Genomic DNA, 18,179 nt, shown 5'->3' with positions numbered 1-18,179 from the left:
AAAGAAAAAAAGTTATTGATAAAGAAAATACGAAAACATAGGAAAAACATGAGGGTAAGATATTAATTTATTGTGGTGGCGACGTGCCCCTTCTCCGGCGTTGGTCTCACGCGTCTGTGATGCGACGTGCTCCTTCTCCGGCGTTGGTCTCACGCGTCTGTGTTGCGACGTACCCCTTCTCACACGTAAAAAGTACACAACTGTTTCCTTTGGTTGGTAATCAATGGCACGATTCCGCCCTCATACTGCACGAGCTGTGATGACGACACAGCTGTTTCACGATTGGCCGGATTCACCGCATGACAACGATCACGTGTGTTTCGTGTTTATTGTCACGCCTTCAGCTCCAGTAATGCTCAAAAATCTGTATTTTTATAACAGTTAAAGCTCTTTTCATGTAGTTGCAATGTTATATTGTGTCATGTTTATCAAAATAAAACTGATAAAAAAAAAACATAGACCCCACTACATTGGCATTTAAATAATATATGCTTATGTTGAACTTTATTCTTGTAAAAACAGACGCTGTAAGCAGTACATAAAGTATTGAATGAAAATGTCTCGGAAACAGTATATTAGTCAAATATTGCATTTATTTCACTTCAGCTGTGATAAAGTATGCAAACGCAGCGCGAGCGTCACTACGAGAAGCAGAAAGTGTCCGACTTCATGTCTCTGTTTTCAGCTCCTCCCCGCCTGCACGTGGCTACTCTCGCCGATCGGTTGCATCCAGCCGCAGCCGATGTCGAACACACCTTTTAGATACCTGAATAGCACTGTTTATTTTAGTTGAATATTTGCTCTTATATTGCATTTATTTGTGATGTTGCTTGTAGTTTGATTATTTTTTCTTATTTTCTTTCTTTTTTTCTTTTTTTTTTTTTTGACAGTAGCCTAGTCCTATTTTCCCTGAACATAGCACATACCGAACCATACCGAAACCATGACCCTAAAACCATGATACGAACCAAACCGTGAGCAATTTGAACCGTTGCACCTCCTATATATGGAGGATTTGTGAGTTCCGTCTGACTGAGATCTGTTGAAGTGCACCAACGGTTCATGGCCGTTTAAGTGTTTTTAGAGACTGAGTTTGGGGTTCTCTTATATTATTTTAAGTGTTTAATATCTGTTTTGACTCATTTAAACAAAATTGGAGTAGATAATTGACCTTTGTAGGAAGTGAACTTATTATCAACAACTCTGCTGGAGGGACACGAGTCAATCGAGTTATTTGATTACAAACGAGTCAATTTAAGAGTCACCGATTCATACGAGTGTGTTAAGAGTCATCTCTGTTTCCAAAGAGTCATAATTGATTTCTTCTATAAGTGTGATTCATTGTATGAGGAAACTGACATTCTCTTAGTTCAGCTATATAGTCATATATAATTTTCTATTATTAAAATGTAATTCAACATTTTCTATTATTAAAATTGTATGTATTTTTGTGTTTTATAAACGTCACAACACAAGAATGCTGTTTGTAAATAAGTTTATTTGAGCTGGTGTTGTTGAATTAGAGGTTATAAGATACTTTGTACTCAACTTTTATTTTTTCTTTAAGAATAAACCATATTTCATTTAATCGAGACATCTATATACACTCACAATCATTTTAAACAAGTAATTTGTAAAGATATGACTAGAAACAGGAGCAGAAGAAAGTATCCAAACCACCAGAATCCCAAGATCCCATGAAATCAACTGATGTGATTGTGTTTTACTTTGATTTTCTTTTAAATAGTCAATATGATTTATGCCAAATCCTTGAATCATGATCTTCTAATGTCTAGTTGACTGTAAGTGTGTTTGATTGAACAGTCTGTGTTAAAAATATTCAGCCATTTTTCCAGAAGAGAATGACTGCAATTTCCAAATGTTTCTAAAAGCCACAGATGAAAACTCATTTTGATTTCATGGGATCTTTAAAACATATATAGTGATATTTAAAAAAACTCATATGATACTCTTCAGTTACAGAAAATAATTTCATTGTACTGATATAAACACATTATTTGATGAAAACAGAACAAAAAGTGTTTGCCAATTATAAAAAAGATAGAACAAGGCAAAATGAAAGTGAAAGAACAGCACAAACGAATCCTTCACTCTTAATTTCTGCTGCAGATGAAGTTGAGTCTGTCAGTCTCAGGACGGCTGATCCAGCGCTGATCTCCTCCAGACTGAACTGCTCCAGATCTCACTGCAGAATCACAGTTCTCTGAATCATCAATCGCCCAGTTCTGATAGCACACGGTCTGTCCGCTCACCCAGAACCAGAGGCCCACAGTGCAGGAGTGACGTAAACCCAACCACACCAACTTAGTAGACGGCCATTTAACCACATTCATCACCTCACGCTGAATCTCTTCTGAATGAACCGAGACCAGATCCACATGATTCTGTCTGCAGTATCTCAGAGCTTCAGACCACGTCAGCTTCTCTTTGATCAGAATCAGTTTATCTGGACACAAAACAAACCACAAGCAGAAACTAGAGAGAGACTGATCAAAAACAACATGCAGAACAAACACTGTGGAGGAATTTGTCATGTCAGATATGTAGTGTGAACTTTAAAGGGTTAGTTCACCCCAAAATGAAATTTCTGTCATTAATTACTCACCCTCATGTCGTTCCAAACTCATAAGACTTTAATTCATCTTCAGAACACAAATTAAGATATTTTTGATGACACAATGCTGTCAGATTTCCTTCCAATGACTACTTTTTTAAAGGTGCCATTGAATGTTTTTTTACAAGATGTAATATAAGTCTAAGGTGTCCCCTGAATGTGTCTGTGAAGTTTCAGCTTAAAATACCCCATAGATTTTTTTTAATTAATTTTTTTAACTGCCTATTTTGGGGCATAATTAGAAATGCGCCGATTTAGGGCTGCGGCCCCTTTAATTGCTTGCGCTCTCCGCCCGCCCAGAGCTCTCGACTCCATCATTGCATAAACAAAGTTCACACAGCTAATATAACCCTCAAAATGGATCTTTACAAAGTGTTCATCATGCATGTCTAATCGTGTAAGTACAGTGTTTATTTGGATGTTTACATTTGATTCTGAATGAGTTTGAGGCTGTGCTCCATGGCTAACGGCTAATGCTACACTTCCATGTACTGAACTCTTGTTATTTAACTATGCCAAGGTAAATTCAATTTTCAATTCGATGGCACCTTTAACTTAATTGACACTTCAAAAACTCCATAAAGAGATCGGAAAATTAATCCATATGAATCAAGCAGTTTAGTCCAAATTTTCTAAAGAGAATCGATCAAATTTATTATCCAGATGGCAAAAAAAGTGCAAGTGCAGAGTGTACAGTCTTGTCTTGCACTTTTTGTGGCCTCTGGATAATAAATTCGTTGGAGCTTTTTTGACTTCATTCTCATGTGCAGATCTTTCATTTTTTTGATCTTTGAGCATTTTGTCATCAAAAATATCTTCATTTGTGTTCTGAAGATGAATGAAAGTCTTACAGGTTTGGAACGACATGAGGGTGAGTCATTAATGACAGAAATTTCATTTTGGGATGAACTTACCCTTTAAGATATCTGGAGGTGATGGATGGATTGTGTGTGTTTGTGAGGATCTGCTCACCTTTATGACACACAAAAGGATATGGCATGTAGCAAGGGCTGTCATTCCAATCTCTCAGAGTGCCATCAGTGATCGCTACACAGTCTTCATTTCCAGGTTCACCAGACCTCCAGTATCTGAATGAGGAGTCACTCTGATCTGACCACTGCCATGAGACTCTGAACAGACCGATCCAGACATCACCAGATATGTGATTATCATTGATGAACTGCTGAAGCTGTTGATTCTCATTCTGGTTCCTCACACTGACCAGATCAATGTGATTCTGTCTGCAGTAACTCTGAGCTTCTCTCCAGTTCTTCTGCTCACTGACAAAAACGAGTCCTGTGCTCACTTTAAGAAAAACAACAATAATAAAAAAAGTTCATTATTCTCACACTGTTTTATGGTTTGATGTGAACAGGAGCAGCAGTGGAAACATCAGAAACACGTGTCATTCAAAGACTGTTTCTACAGCTGATGATATATTGAATCTTCTCAATATCTTCAGGATTATTTTAAAGATTTAACATGAGTAACATTTGTGAACATCATCATGATTTTAAAAACATAATAAATAAATTATAAATAAAACATAATAATTTTGGTAATAGCGACACCTACAGGTGAACAGAATGAGTGTTAGTTTAAACCTGTCATCAGGGTGGAAAGAGTACTGAAAAAATATAAAAGGAACATTACTTTCCACAAAATGTAGTGTGTGTGAGTTGAATAAAAATGTCCAAAAAATGTCTCGGGTTACTTATGTAACTCTGGTTCCCTGAATAGGGAATGAGGCGCCGCGTCGAGATGCATTGGGATCACCTCTGCGTGATTATGTCTTGAAGCACGGGACAAGGGTGAAGGCTGTCCGGAGGACTCATAAGCAAGAGAGATGGCCTCGACCACCCACTTGCTCATTCTCTGCTTAGACGCAGGGCCCCCTTTTTAGGAGACCCATAGCACACAAACAGCTGTTCAGTTTTTCACCACAGGGCAGCTCTTTGGAGGTAAGTGTCTAACGCCCTAACTGGGCACTGCAGATTAAGTTTTTCCTGACTCTGATTAGTAAAAGGAGGAGGACAAAAGGCCTGCAGTACAATCGGTCCTGTGATTGACAGTGATAACTGTAGCAACAGATGGACAAAACATTTGTCAGAATAGAGCGGTGCATTAAGTGCTGTAGAGTAAATGAAGATTAATAGACCTGCAGCAACACAGAGGAGAAGAAGAGAACAAGTCTGTGTTGTCTGAGTGCTTCAGCAGCTTTAAACATCTGTTTAAAGAGCTTTTTTTTTCAAATCCTTTTTAAAGCAATCTATAATAATCTGCCTATTTAATGTTTTTAATTAAATCTAAAAATATTTCAAAGTATTTAATGCTTTATTTAGTTATTAGAATGAATAATTTGTTATTATAGATATTTTATAATAAAATCCAAAAGCAAAACATGAAAAGAACTACATTAGGAAGTGGGAAATGAGCTAATGGGTGTCCTCTGCTGCCATCTGCTGGTTATAGTGCACATTTCAGTGTGTCTTTATCATTTTGAACGTCTTTGTTTTCCATTAGAGGACAGAAATTGTCCACTAAACTAAAGCATATGCCATTCATTTTCCATATCTCCTTGAATGAAAATGAGAAATGTCAGCTAGATCTTCTTTAAACTGAATTGAACCGCTATAAGCGTCAAACCTGTTTTTAGCCTAAATGTCCTCTCGACCAATCAGAATTCGGTTCGATGCAATCTAACATGGCAGTGCTTTAAAGCGATGGATGTTTGTTTGTGCTCAAAATGAGTGCTTTAAACTGTAATAACACTTTTGATGTCCTGGATGAGCCAGTGAGATCTACACCTGGGGGTAGAAAACGCTGACTGGACAAAGAAAATCACAAAAAAAAACTACAAAAAAAAGAAGGTTCGCCACTCAGGTGGCACATTAATACCCACTGTGGGATGTCACACAGGCTGGTGCGACTGGTTTATGTCAGGCCGAGAAGCTGTCACCGGATGACCTGATGATGAATTTCAACAAGTTTTATTAAAGACCAAACAAGGTTGACCAGGACAGGGCCATACTTCATCTCCTGGACATAACGCAAGTGAAAAGGCAGCGTCTGAAAGTCCTGGACGTGAACAAATGAAAAGACCAGAACATATTAGTCAAGTACAGTCTTTTGTGCAGCAGTCACCCGGAGAAGGGTGAAGGGTGAGAAGATCTTCCTTAAAGTGTTTGGTGATTACAATTTTCATTTCAGAATTGCCTAGTTTAATACCGTTTTGTAGGTTTCTCATTTGCGACAAAGATTTTTTTGCTGTAAACAAACATGCTAACGTGACATGGAAAGTACTGATAATAATACTAGCTAAATACTAATTTAGCTGATGCAAAAGAGGTTCCTGACCCCAAAAGAGGTTCCTGACCCCTGCCAGGGCTGTGCAAAATTCAGATATTCAGAATTTAATTCAGTTCAATGATTGACTTCACCCTACAGGATGTTGAATTGAATTTGAATTGGCATTACAGGAAGTGGAACTGAATTCATTGCAATTCAGAGAAATTCATTATCATCACATATCAGTGAGAATGTTGATACTTTTAACATAAATTTTTCTTCCTAAGGGAAGTACAGACACTAACATTAAGCATACATTCACTTAATGTAGAATAATTAGCAATATCTTAATTCCAAATCAAATGAAACAATGTTTTCGGTATTACAATTTTAATAATGTTTTATAGAGTATGTAATAGCAAGTTAGTTGTGTGTAATTCTTTTTATTTCAATCTAAACAATTTACTTTCACAGGCATCAGCAAGACCTGTCATCAGCATGTCCCGGGTGGCTAAATATTATGCTGAGACTGCTGAGGCTCGTCCAGAGAGAAGAGGTGGTGCATGGCACAGTGAGGAGCACAACAGGAGAAGCAAACTCATTGTTGAGCACATCCAGTCTTTTACCTGAAGGGCCAGCCATTATGGGCAGAGAGGAGCACCAGGCCGCAAGTATATCCCCAATGACCTGAATGTGCACAAGATTCATGAGCTCTTTGAGGCTCAAAACCATGCTCAGACCAGCTACTCCCTCTATTACTCGGTGCTCTCCAAGGATTTCAATCTTGGCTTCGGTCATCCAGCTACAGATGCATGCTCTGGTTGTGCCAAGTACAAGATCAGGATTACAGATCCAAACCTAACTGAGACAGAGAAGAGGATGAAATCTGCATCATTCATCTTGCATCGTCTCAGAGTCCGCATGTTTTATGACCTGTTAGGCAGGGTTGCTGAAGGTCATGTGACCCTCTGTTTTGATATGATGCAAAACATGGTCCTTCCAAAAACCCCAACAGGACAGGCCTATTACTCACGGCAGATGTATCTGTACCTATTTGGAGTTGTTGTGCCCCATGGTGAGAACAGTCACCAGAAAAAAGATGATGTCCATCTCTACGTGTGGCAGGAGAATGAGAACAGCAAAGACAGCAATATGATTGCTTCTGCACTGAGTGACTGCCTCAGGTTTGACTTCAGGACAAACTCAGCAGATCCAGGGGGCTTCGGCTGTTCAGCGACTCTTGTTTTGGGCAAAACAAAAACATGAACATTGTGTCCATGCTCATGGAACTTCATCAGTTTTTTCCCAACCTTGGCATAGAGCATACCTTTCCAGTAAGGGGCCACAGACAGTTTTCTCCCAGCAGACGAGTCTTTGGCAGAATTGAGCAGAAGATCAGGAAAATTGACACAATTCTGCTACCACAGGAATACCATGCCATCCTCCAGCAATTCGGCCATGTTCACGTTTATGGCACAGACTGGGAGGCGTTTGATTATAGGTCAGCCACAAAAGAGTGTAAGGCTCAGAAGAGCTTTAAAATCAGTGAAGTACGCATGCTTGACATGGGTGCCAATAAGGTTGGTTTAAAGACTGCTTACAATAGGGAGTATTGTTTCCATAGTGTATTAAAGCGGGGCAAGCGGTGGGCTGACCTGAAACCGGAGTTACTTCCAAAGCTGACCTCTGTGAAGGCCACAAAGAAGCACGATGAGCTGGGACTATTAGGAGCAATAGGTGTGTCTGATGTGGTGAGGGCTTTTTATGAGGATGTACTGTATCAGGTGACTGACAATGCAGGTGTGACCATATGAATGAGGTAAGGGTGGTGATTGACACTCGTGATCACCAATCAGCAGCGAGTATTCACTATTTCAGGGCTGGTTAGTTTCAGCTTGGGATGCGTCACGTCCAGATGCTGTAGTGGATTTGATTACTGCCCTCCTTTCAGTTTAACAGTAGGTTATTTGAAGGCTGCGTATCCTGAGCGGTGAACTGATTGTAAAACTCATCTATCCACATTTGGATTCTCTCTTTCGTCTTGGGCGATTATTATTGCAGCTCGGTCGTTTTTCTGCTGTGCGCCGCACGAACACTATCAGATTACAACTATTTAAGGGGACTTCTGCTGCTGCTGTCTGGTTTCTGTGATTGTTCTAGTTTACCTTTACTGGTTTACTTTGGGGTGGAGGATCGTTCAGTTATTGGAGCTGGCCTAAGGATGACGTGGCCGCTCCTTACGAGTCCTGTTTTCCTCGTGGTTTGAACCAAGCTTTTTCGTTTTTGTTTATCTTTTTCTTTTGAATATTTGTATATTGTTAATTGTGCTGTACTGTGGTGACTGTTACCCATCGTTTTACGGTGGAATTGTGACTCCCTTTGACTGATTTTCATTTATTTCTGTTTATGAGATTTATTTATTTTGTTTGATTTTTCTTTCAGGAGCTGAGGTCCCACGGGTGAAAGATCTTGTGTGGTGGTGCTGCTTCAGCGTTTGCCGTGTGACACTTTTGAAGTGTGTGAGTGTGTGATCTGAGTTATGTCATCTGATAATATTTTCTTTTTGTTGTTAAGTTTGTTTTTGTAACTTGGTATAATTTGAGTTTGTGATTTTTGTGTGCAGTTTTTGTCTTATGTAATTTGTTTGTGTATATCTGTTTATTTTTGAGCTGTCATTGGAGAGAGAGCTGTCAGGAATGGCACCGTATCATTGAGGCCATTTAAGTGATTTTTCTATCTTGAATTCAAGTTGTGAATAAATTTTGTACTTTTATATGATGCCCACGTTTCCTGCCTACATTTCTTTATAAGAGAAGCGAACCTGTGTGACCTAATAACAAACTTCGGGGTTTATTTCTGTTTCCTGGGTGAAATCCTCCCAGGTGGTGTAGTAAATTTTTCTACAAGTAGATAAACTTGGGCTTGTGTGTGTTAACCTGTACCGCTCCCCGCCACACAGGCCATAGTGATGAAGATGCAGAGTGATCCATGCTCTCACACACTCTCTCTCACACACACATACACACACACACACACACACTCACTCTCTCTGTCCTCTCACACACTCAAAGCACATCTCACACACGAGAGGTGATTTGTTTTATGTGATTTGTTTTATGTATAGCGGACAATGGTCCTACTGTTTACGTGTTTGACACTTACTGAATGCCAATGTATTACTGAATGACTTGCCTATTGAATATCATTATCATTATCATTATTAGTTTTTTTTTTTTCTTTTTTTCATGCATATGTAGTGGACAAATTGTCCTACTTGTTACAGGTTTGACACTTTACTAAAAAAGACTTTGAATGTATTACTAAATAACTTGCCTATTGAATATTGTTTTTATTACTATCATTACTTTTTAGAGGTTCGGCACTGAATGACTATTAGCCTAAATGTGTTACTAAATTATTTGAATGTAACGTTAACATTGTTGTATTTTTATTTAATTAGTGGTATTGTCATGATGCCTGTGTTGTCTAGTGTTTTGTAGGACTTTTATGTTGAAGTGTAATCTTGTTTTTTTTTTGTTTTTTTCAATCTTTACTTCCTGTGTTTTGTCCTGTTTTGCGTTGTACCTTGTGTCGTTATAATAGAGTGCCCCAGGGATGACGTGTTTTTGTAGGCCAACCCGGAAGTTAGCGGCGCACGGGTTCCCTCGGTTGAAAGCCTATGCATTTTTCCCATAGACTTTTGGAAAATCTCAGAAAATAATCTCTGTGTTTAACAAAGGGTTATGACACTTACACGTTTTGTCTATCAAGATAATCTTTACGAGTTAACACAACATTTATAGATTTTGAAGCCTAAATAAAGTCGTCAGATATAAAAGGCTAACAGTAGGCTATAAACGGACTACAGCACACCATGGTCGCGGATCAACGTCGTCACCACCAAGCTTCCTCAAACTTTATTTAGAAAACAACTTTATTTAAAAACATGCTCACTGATTATGATCTTCGCTGTTATTAATACTTATCCACTTTTTCATGAGAAATGCTGTCCAAATGTCCCGTTTTTAATGATGACGTCTAAAGTCCCCACCAAAGGAAGTAGTTCCTTTTAGCAACTTGTTAGCAACCGCCGATTTTAAGACACAGTAAAAGTTTTTAAAAAATCACAAGCGGGTTATAACTGGTGTGTTTTATGTCATAGATCAAAACGTGAAAGTATTTAGAGGCTTTGTTAACCACAGACCTTATTTCAGGCGATTTAGCAAAAACCCATTCAAAAAACCCATAGACTTTACGGCGTTGGAACCGGAAGTCCTAAAATGCTAAAACGCTTCCGGATTTTGCCTACAAAAATGCGTCATCCCTGAGGCACTCTATTGGGAGGGGAAAAAAGTGATGGACCGTCCCTCAGTGGCATCAATTCACAAAAAGTTAACGTATGGCAAGTTCAAATTACGTTATTTAATATAATATTATGTGACAATATCAATTCAAGTAAATCTACGAACAAGACAAAACTGCAGAACCAACAGCACCAACCGATTAAAAAAATAACCTAATAATAATAGGCCTAATCACATATTTGGAAATAACCTGGCATATGGTAACAGGCAGCTATGGATAAATAAAAATAACAAAAAGTCAGCTTAGGATTCTTAAAAAAAATAAATGAAAATCAATTCTGATTTGAAACTTGTGACAAACGCGCACACATTAACCCGATCACTTTATTTAGCGTTCATGTAAACATACGTTCAGATTCATCGAATGAATTCATTTATTTAAGAAATTCATTAAAAACAGAATATTGCTTCAGCCTTATTCGGGTGGCAGAAACATGTTCGTTTGTTACGCACTTCAATCCATTCCACCCGACGTTCTTGGTTTCCTTCCTATTTATTACATTTAGGCAATTGGTTGATGAAACATTGATTGAACTTAAGATACAATTTCTACAAAACGAAATTCACTTTAAAGAAAGGCTTACTATAAAACAAAACTTAATGAAATGGTCAAACTCATGTCTGACCCGCTGCATGTCTCCCGATTGCACATCCATCATGCTATTCACTTTTCATAATCAACATAGGTGACATTTTAAAAAATAATATTAGGCTCTATAGCCTAATATTTAAATATAAATATGAAACTAAATTGGCTCTCTCTGGCCGACGAACGTGCCGGCGCGTTCTGATGGATTTTTTCCTCATGACAGAAACAACAAGTCTTTCGTCAAGACTACAAATGGTCTACTTTTATTCGTGTACGCTCACAACAACAACAAAACCTTGTACTTTTGTTAAATAAAATAAATAAAAAACAGGGTGCGCTTTCAGCTGTTTTTCTGCGAGAATCTTTCTGAAACGTCTCAAATGAACATAAACACAGCGAATAATTGTACCTAAAAGAAAGAAACATCTCCATTCGATAAGAAATTCGTATGTCTGTGTTAAATAAGAGGCGATCTATCCGCTGGAACGTGTTGTTTCTGAAGTCATGGCCAGTGCTCGTTGCGGCTGTTATCAGGGGCACGTTCAAGCTCACACCGGTGCGCAACGTTTTGCTACGTTTTCCTGGTTGAACGACACGTTTCCTGGAAACGGTGTGCAAAGGTGTGCAACAGGTTTGAGATGCGTTTTCTCTTGTTTGGTGGGTGTGTCAGAAATGTCAGCCCAATCAGCGGCAACCTGTATATAAACCACGCGGTATTAAAGAGACAGCTCGCACAATGGGTGTTAATGTAACATAAAAATACTTTACTTATATATTTTGCTGTTGTATTGTGAAGTTACACTTTAATAAACTTTTCTATACTCCTCTGATTATATAATGGTAAATATTACAATATCAAAGCACAACAACAGTGATCAGCAATAATGATAAGCCTATTAAACAATAAAATAATATAGATCATAACAGTCTTGGAGGTAAGAAGTGGATTATCCTTCACCTGAAATGTTTGTCTTTTCATCCTGAAATGCAAGGCAAGTGTTGTATCAAAATAATTAGAAGATTCCACAAATCCCTTCACTCGAATGGGATGTTCTCTTTTATTCTGGACGGCAAGGGCAGTGGCTGTAACATCGAGGGTACTTTGCAGTATTAAACATGTATTTATATCGACTTAATCAGGCTCCGAAAATTCTTCAAAAAGAACACAAAGATTGGCCTTCTCAGTTGCCATAGTTGCAACGCTTGCGTCATCACAACAGGGTGTTCAACGCGCCACCGTTTCCGTTTAAAAAACGTTTTGCAACGTTTTGTCGGGGCTGAACGCAGCCCAGTTCTCTTGGCGCTCGTGCACATGCGCAGTCTTCACACAGACAATCGAGCGTTTCGTTCTGGTAAAAGCACAAAACAAAATGCACACAACGTGTCCTTTCACTTGATGTACGATCACTGATGAACACCTTGGTTTTAATTAGAAAAAAAAAAAAAAAGATATGAGGGCGGATTAGAACCCAGACCCTCAGAAACGCTTGCCAAAATTTCTACCACGAGACCATTACAGTACATGAATTAATGTGGCGAATTTTTGTATTCCTTCACTACTGTGCACTAATTATATTGTATTATTAATACATTTCAGAAAACCCCTTGCTCACAAATTATATGCAAAAAAATATTGCATTATTATGCCACGGCGGGCCAGACTAAACACCTATAGCTTACCTTGTATGGCTGATGTCTGTTCTAAACAAGTCAGAATCGGCTGGATTTTGAATTGAAGATGTTGATATCGTCATAAACTCATTTAGCCTATCTGTTAGTTCTCGTTCAAACGATAAAAGTTGTTACGTCCTGTCATCTTTGTCAAGTCTTTTTTCTTTAAATGCAAGATAGCGGGTTAGCCATTTTTTAACATAAAAAGGGCGCTGCTGGTTGAAATCTGGATATTTGCGCGAAGAACATAACAGGCTACTACTGACGTGTGACATAACTGAAGAAGAGACGAATTAGCATATTCTTATTAAGAGTTTTAATGCATGAAAAAAAATATATAATTTTAAAAAGTTATTGAAGAATTGTTAAACGTCAGATTTTTTTTTTTTTTTTATATATATTTTCCCTGGACCTGACTGGGTGGGCCCAGGCCCAGGCCCACCCGTAGCTCCGCCCCTGGTCTCTTATCTGTCCATTGTTAATGTCTATTTAAACCTTTACACTTCAATTGTTGTTTGTTGGTCGTTGCTCTTGTGTGTGTGTTCCTGTCGTTGCTCTCGTCTGCTGTGTATGGATTACTCCTGGTTATGGATTACCTTTTTGTTATTAAACGTTGGTGCTTGCATTTGGATTCTCACTCTGTCTCATGCCTGCACAATCGTAACAGGTATTTGTATGTGTGTTATTTTTAAATTATTTGTTTTATGTGGTAGACAATATTGAAACATGAAATTAAAAATATTTACTTTATTTTACTATTTAGTTTACTATTTATTTTATTTGGCTGTTATTTATTTCATGCATTTGCATTTATTTGATTTATATTAATTTATAGTATGAGTCCCTGATGTCGTGTGTTGCGTGTTCTTTTTTTTTTTTTTAAGACATAAACCAACTTTTTTTTAAAGAAGGATGGATTTGTAGTGTTTTGAAAAAAAAAAAATAACTTTGAATTTATAATAAAAAATAGTGTTGTTTAATTTAACAATGATTGTTTAACATGTTCAGACTGAGCCAATAGAATGTATGAGTCTAGGTTAAAAAAAAAACTTTTATTATTTTTTTTATTATTATTATTATTATTTTACACATAGCCTAAAAAAAATGACATATTTAAATCATTTAAACATTTTTCTACAAAACTGGATTTCTACATTTTTCTAACTTTAGATGTACAGAGCCCCTAAAGGGACATGGGATGGGAGGAAAAAAATATATTTCTAATCTTTTACGTTTTCTGACAAACCCTGTTGTGAGTTCAGACAAACACTTCCTGTTTAATTTCCCTCAGGCAGTGGTTCAGACAGCTCTGGACGTTAACAATGGAGCAGTTAATAGAATTTGATTCTGAACTGAGACTGAAATATAAAGAAATATGTTCAGTGTTTAGTTCAAGACACGGTTTGACATCAGTGAAAGACACCTGAACGGATAAGTTCAGTAAAGTTTGCAACATATTCACAGATTCAGATTTCCTAGATCAATAACTCGTGAGCTAAACTTTGTTAAAACACAATAACATCTCTTTACAATCGTAGACAACGAGCTACAACCTTATTTTCCTCAAAATGAGTCTTCCTCTACACTGTAAATACATTGATCTCTATGTGCAGGAGCTGAAGGGACCGTCTGCAAAGTGCAAAACCTGTAAAATGTTACTACAAAAATGTACACCTTTTGAACACCAGGCATGTGCACACATAGACTTGCCCTGCGTCACAATGTCCATACTATCCATCCTAAATAGTATGCGAGATTAAAATAAGTGTGTCCCAAAGCATAGTATGTTGAAAAGAGTATGCCAAAAGTCCCTGGATGGTCTACTATTTCTGGTAGATTTTCGAAGTGTGGATCCATGCACACTATAAAAGCTAATATTGCCCACAATCCATTGCACATTGGACAAGGATTCAGTTCTGAACTACAAACACGAGTAAAAAGTGTTAAACTACAAAACATGGCGGATATGTGCGCGACCGACGATGAGAGGTTTGAGTGACTAATAAAAAGTTTAACCTGATAGAATATATTTATTTAATGTTATCTGTGTTATTTTCCATCTACAAATACCAATGTGGACTTTTATAAAGATCTGATTGGCCATTAACTTTTAAATGCATCATTATGCATTAATATGAGGAGAGTTCCCACGACTGCAGATCAACGTGCTGCATTTCTCTTCGATACGGTAGGAAATGAGCTAAATAAAATGTGGACTATGTAAGATGATTGACAGGCCAGTTTGCGGTGACAGGATGCGTCAGAAAGAAAAGACGCAATTGTATGACGTGATAGTATGTCCCAAAGCTTGTCTACTCTTTTGCTACACATTCAAAAGTAAGTACTTTTTGTTCACAGAAAGAGTACATACTTTTAGGGCGTAGTATAAGTAGGCGAACTGGGACGCAGCAATAGATGTCTGAAACGCTGCCTGAGGGAAATTAAACAGGAAGTGTTTCACAACAGGTTTTGTCAGAGAATGCAAACGATTTGAAAAATAGTTTTTCTTCCAATCCAATTTTTTTTCCACCATCATGTCCCTTTAGGGGCTCCGTACAAATGAAATAAATTATTTAGGCAACATAAATAGCCTGTGTTGGTTTAATTCTGATAAATCATTGCATATGCACCTGCATCACGTCATCAGAGCGTTTCATGAGGTTATACAGAGTTAGACAGATTTCAGTCACCGAGAGCCAAAAACAAACAGCAGCGCCTTTAACAGTTCCTCCTGAACCAAAACAATGAGCTCCTGCTGCGTTCACTCCATGAGTAACTATAATTATGAGATGGAAACCCGTGAGGCTCTACCTGGAGCGTTTCTATTTCAACACAATCGACACCAAAATAAATCTGCAGCAGTCAGGTGGAACAAGTAAAGCTCTGTAAGTTGTTTGTGTTCATTATTACTGTAATGTTCTGTGCTTTGAACAATAACATTTCTAGCTGGGGTGATCTCACATTGTGACCACAGTATGAGCACACAGTGAGAGCGCTGTGAGGTTACACTTTTACATCACTGAGAGACAAACTGTTGACTGGGTATGATGTTGGTGGTGCTGACCCTTTGTGATGAAGATATTAAACATTAAGGCATCAGTTGAAGCGTGTTTTTTCTAATCAGAAGTAAATGTTCTGGAGTCGTTATATTTGGTATATGGTGCATCTATAAATTAATGGTTGTAATTTTAAAAAGTTGAACTCACTGTTGTTGCAGATGAAAGTCTGGCTGTTACTACATGGATAATCATTCCATTGTCCATTCTTCATCACAGCACACTCGTGTCCGTTATCTGGTTGTCCAGTAGACCAGTTCAGATAGAGCGCAGGTTCACCTGAAGACCACTGCCATTTATCAACACTCGTTCTCTGTAGCCCAATCCAGACATAGTTATTAGCTTTAGCACTCACACTCTTCACCTCGTTCATGTCGTTCATGTTGTCAACGGTGGCCAGATCTGTGTATTTCTCTCTGCAGTATCTCTGAGCTTCAGTCCAGTTCTTCGCCTCACTTATATAGTAATACTGACGCTGAACACATTCAGATACGGAGCAGAGAGCTGTGAAAGAGAGGGTTTGATTTAATGCTTTTCATAACAGAGTCAAACCTGATGAAACTATAAACCATCAATAAAACAACAAACACACTCACCAATGAGAAGAAGAATGAAATATAGAGTTTGCTCCATTTCTGAGGAAGAAACACATTGAAAAACTCAGATAATCCCACATTCATCTTGGAGTAAAACATGATCATGTCATTTAAAAAACAGCAGAAAAACAAAATTCACAATCATTCAGACAATATTAACATCTCAAAGTCTAGTTGTGTTTGAAGAATGAACATGTGAGTTGTTCTTACTTTAGAGGTCGTGTGTTTCTGTCCTGAGTCTGATGTTTCTGTCTGCAGCTTTAAACAGTGTGATCATTATATCTGCTCTCATCCCTCATTCAGAACATCATTTCACATCATTTGTTTATTTCTCAAAAAAAAAAAAAAAAAAAAAACATATATTCACTTCCTCTATATTTGTGTATTTGTCCACCTCGGTCCCTTTATTTGCATGTTGACGTCTGTGTCAGTCAGTATTAGTCTATATTAATATGAACCTCAATCACAAATTATCACAATTTATATTTTAACATTCACAATTAAAGCATGTTTTTTCTAATCAGAAGTAAATGTTCTGGAGTCGTTATATTTGGTATATGGTGCATCTATAAATTAATGGTTGTAATTTTAAATAGCTGAACTCACTCTTGTTGCAGATGAAATGACAAGTTTCTCTACATGACAAATCATGCCATTGTTCATTCTTCATCACAGCACACTCGTCTCCATCATCTGGTCCAGATCTCCAGTTCTGATGCAGGATCACCTGAAGACAAATTTATATTTTAACATTCACAAATAAACAGCTGCTTTAATGATATTGCTGGACTGCATAACTCGTGTTTCATCTCTCTCATCTTCATGTACGGGACTGTCACACACACTTGCACTTGACTTTTTTTTTTTTTAGAATAAGTCTTATTGAGAAAATTCTTATTTTGTTTTATTTCATCCATAATTCAATGGACAGTCTACCAGTGGCAGCGTTTCACAAAATCCTAGGATATATGGCATGATTCCTTCTGGCGATACAACAATGACATTCCCAAGTAATCATATTATATCTAAACAAAATGTGGACAAAAATCCACCATACTACAAGAAAGCAATCGTAATGCACAGATTTAACAATATGAATCAATGCAAACTATGAAACAGTACTATAAGCCTACAACTGTAACGATCACCGTCTGCTCCTGTCAGTTCCCGGACTACACTTCCCACAATCCTCCCTGTCAGTCACATGTTCACTCCACACCAATCACCTGTTGCCACATACAGCCTAGCACACCACACTGATCACCACACCCATCTGCAGCTCATTACCAGGACTATAAAGGACTTCCACACACACCACCTCACCGCGAAGTATTGTTAACTGTTGTTGCAATTCCGAGCATTTATATCTTGTCTGCCAGCTTGTTTCTGATCCTGCCTGTTCCCCGTTTATGTTTCTCTGCCGTCTGCCTTTGATCTGTGTTTTGTTATCTGGACTGTGATCGTTATCTGCCTGCCTTTTGACCTTCTGCCTGTACCCTGACTACGACCCTGCCTATCCTTTGCTGTTCCTGTTTGCTCCTGATTGACTCTGCCTGTACGACCACTCTTACTTCTAATAAAACGCTGCACTTGGATCCTCTGCCTGCGCCTCCATTCACAACAGAATACTTCGCCATCACAGATCCAGCAGCCTCCGTGAGTGTTTCTGTTACCGCCAAGATGAATCCTTCTGCCCAGTTAATAGGTCTCCGTCAAGGAGACAGATCCATTGAGGATTACGTCATGGATTTTATTGAACTGGCACCATCAACTTGTTTTAGTGAGGATTGTCTGATGATATTTTTTCGTGGTGGACTATCTGACCCGCTCAGTTCTGTCATGCCACTACATGATATTAATGGGACTTTAGAACAATATATAGAGCTGGCTTTACAACTGAGCGGATCTCCCCTTACTGTGGGGGTCGTGGAGGAACGCGACACCATGCTGAATCACTTAATGGCCGCCGCGCCAAGGAAC

General features: G+C 38.1%; 1 protein-coding gene across 3 annotated transcripts; it reads right to left on the bottom strand.

Annotated features, from left to right (window-relative positions):
• Nucleotides 1–2,053: 2,053 nt before the first annotated feature.
• On the bottom strand, nt 2,054–17,606 carry LOC125264353 (macrophage mannose receptor 1-like). Of its 3 annotated transcripts, XM_048183608.1 has the most exons (6): nt 16,806–17,604; nt 16,410–16,457; nt 16,200–16,238; nt 15,754–16,107; nt 3,608–3,940; nt 2,054–2,467 (listed from the first exon to the last, which is right to left on the bottom strand). In XM_048183608.1, the coding sequence occupies exons 3-6, from the start codon at nt 16,234–16,236 to the stop codon at nt 2,115–2,117; spliced, it is 1,077 nt and encodes a 358-aa protein (XP_048039565.1). In that variant the 5' UTR covers nt 16,237–16,238; nt 16,410–16,457; nt 16,806–17,604; the 3' UTR covers nt 2,054–2,114. The 3 variants fall into 3 exon arrangements, with proteins under 3 accessions (XP_048039565.1, XP_048039563.1, XP_048039564.1); XM_048183606.1 differs by lacking the exon at nt 16,410–16,457 and having other exon boundaries at nt 16,806–17,606; XM_048183607.1 differs by lacking the exon at nt 16,806–17,604 and having other exon boundaries at nt 16,410–16,764.
• Between the last annotated feature and the right edge of the window lie 573 nt (nt 17,607–18,179).

This window comes from Megalobrama amblycephala, linkage group LG3 (genome assembly GCF_018812025.1).
Source record: "Megalobrama amblycephala isolate DHTTF-2021 linkage group LG3, ASM1881202v1, whole genome shotgun sequence".
NCBI classification, from domain to species: Eukaryota; Metazoa; Chordata; class Actinopteri; order Cypriniformes; family Xenocyprididae; genus Megalobrama; species Megalobrama amblycephala.
Note: the sequence above shows the minus strand (reverse complement) of the source record. Positions and strands in the feature narration are given on the sequence as shown.

Coding starts and splice junctions, on each gene's coding strand:
- LOC125264353 (XM_048183606.1), bottom strand. CDS start 16,869: ATGAAGAATGAACAATGGCATGATTTGTCATGTAGAGAAACTTGTCAT. Junction 16,239..16,805: donor TCATTTCATCTGCAACAAGA/GTGAGTTCAGCT, acceptor TTTCTTCCTCAG/AAATGGAGCAAACTCTATAT. Junction 3,941..15,753: donor GACTTTCATCTGCAACAACA/GTGAGTTCAACT, acceptor TTTTTCTTAAAG/TGAGCACAGGACTCGTTTTT.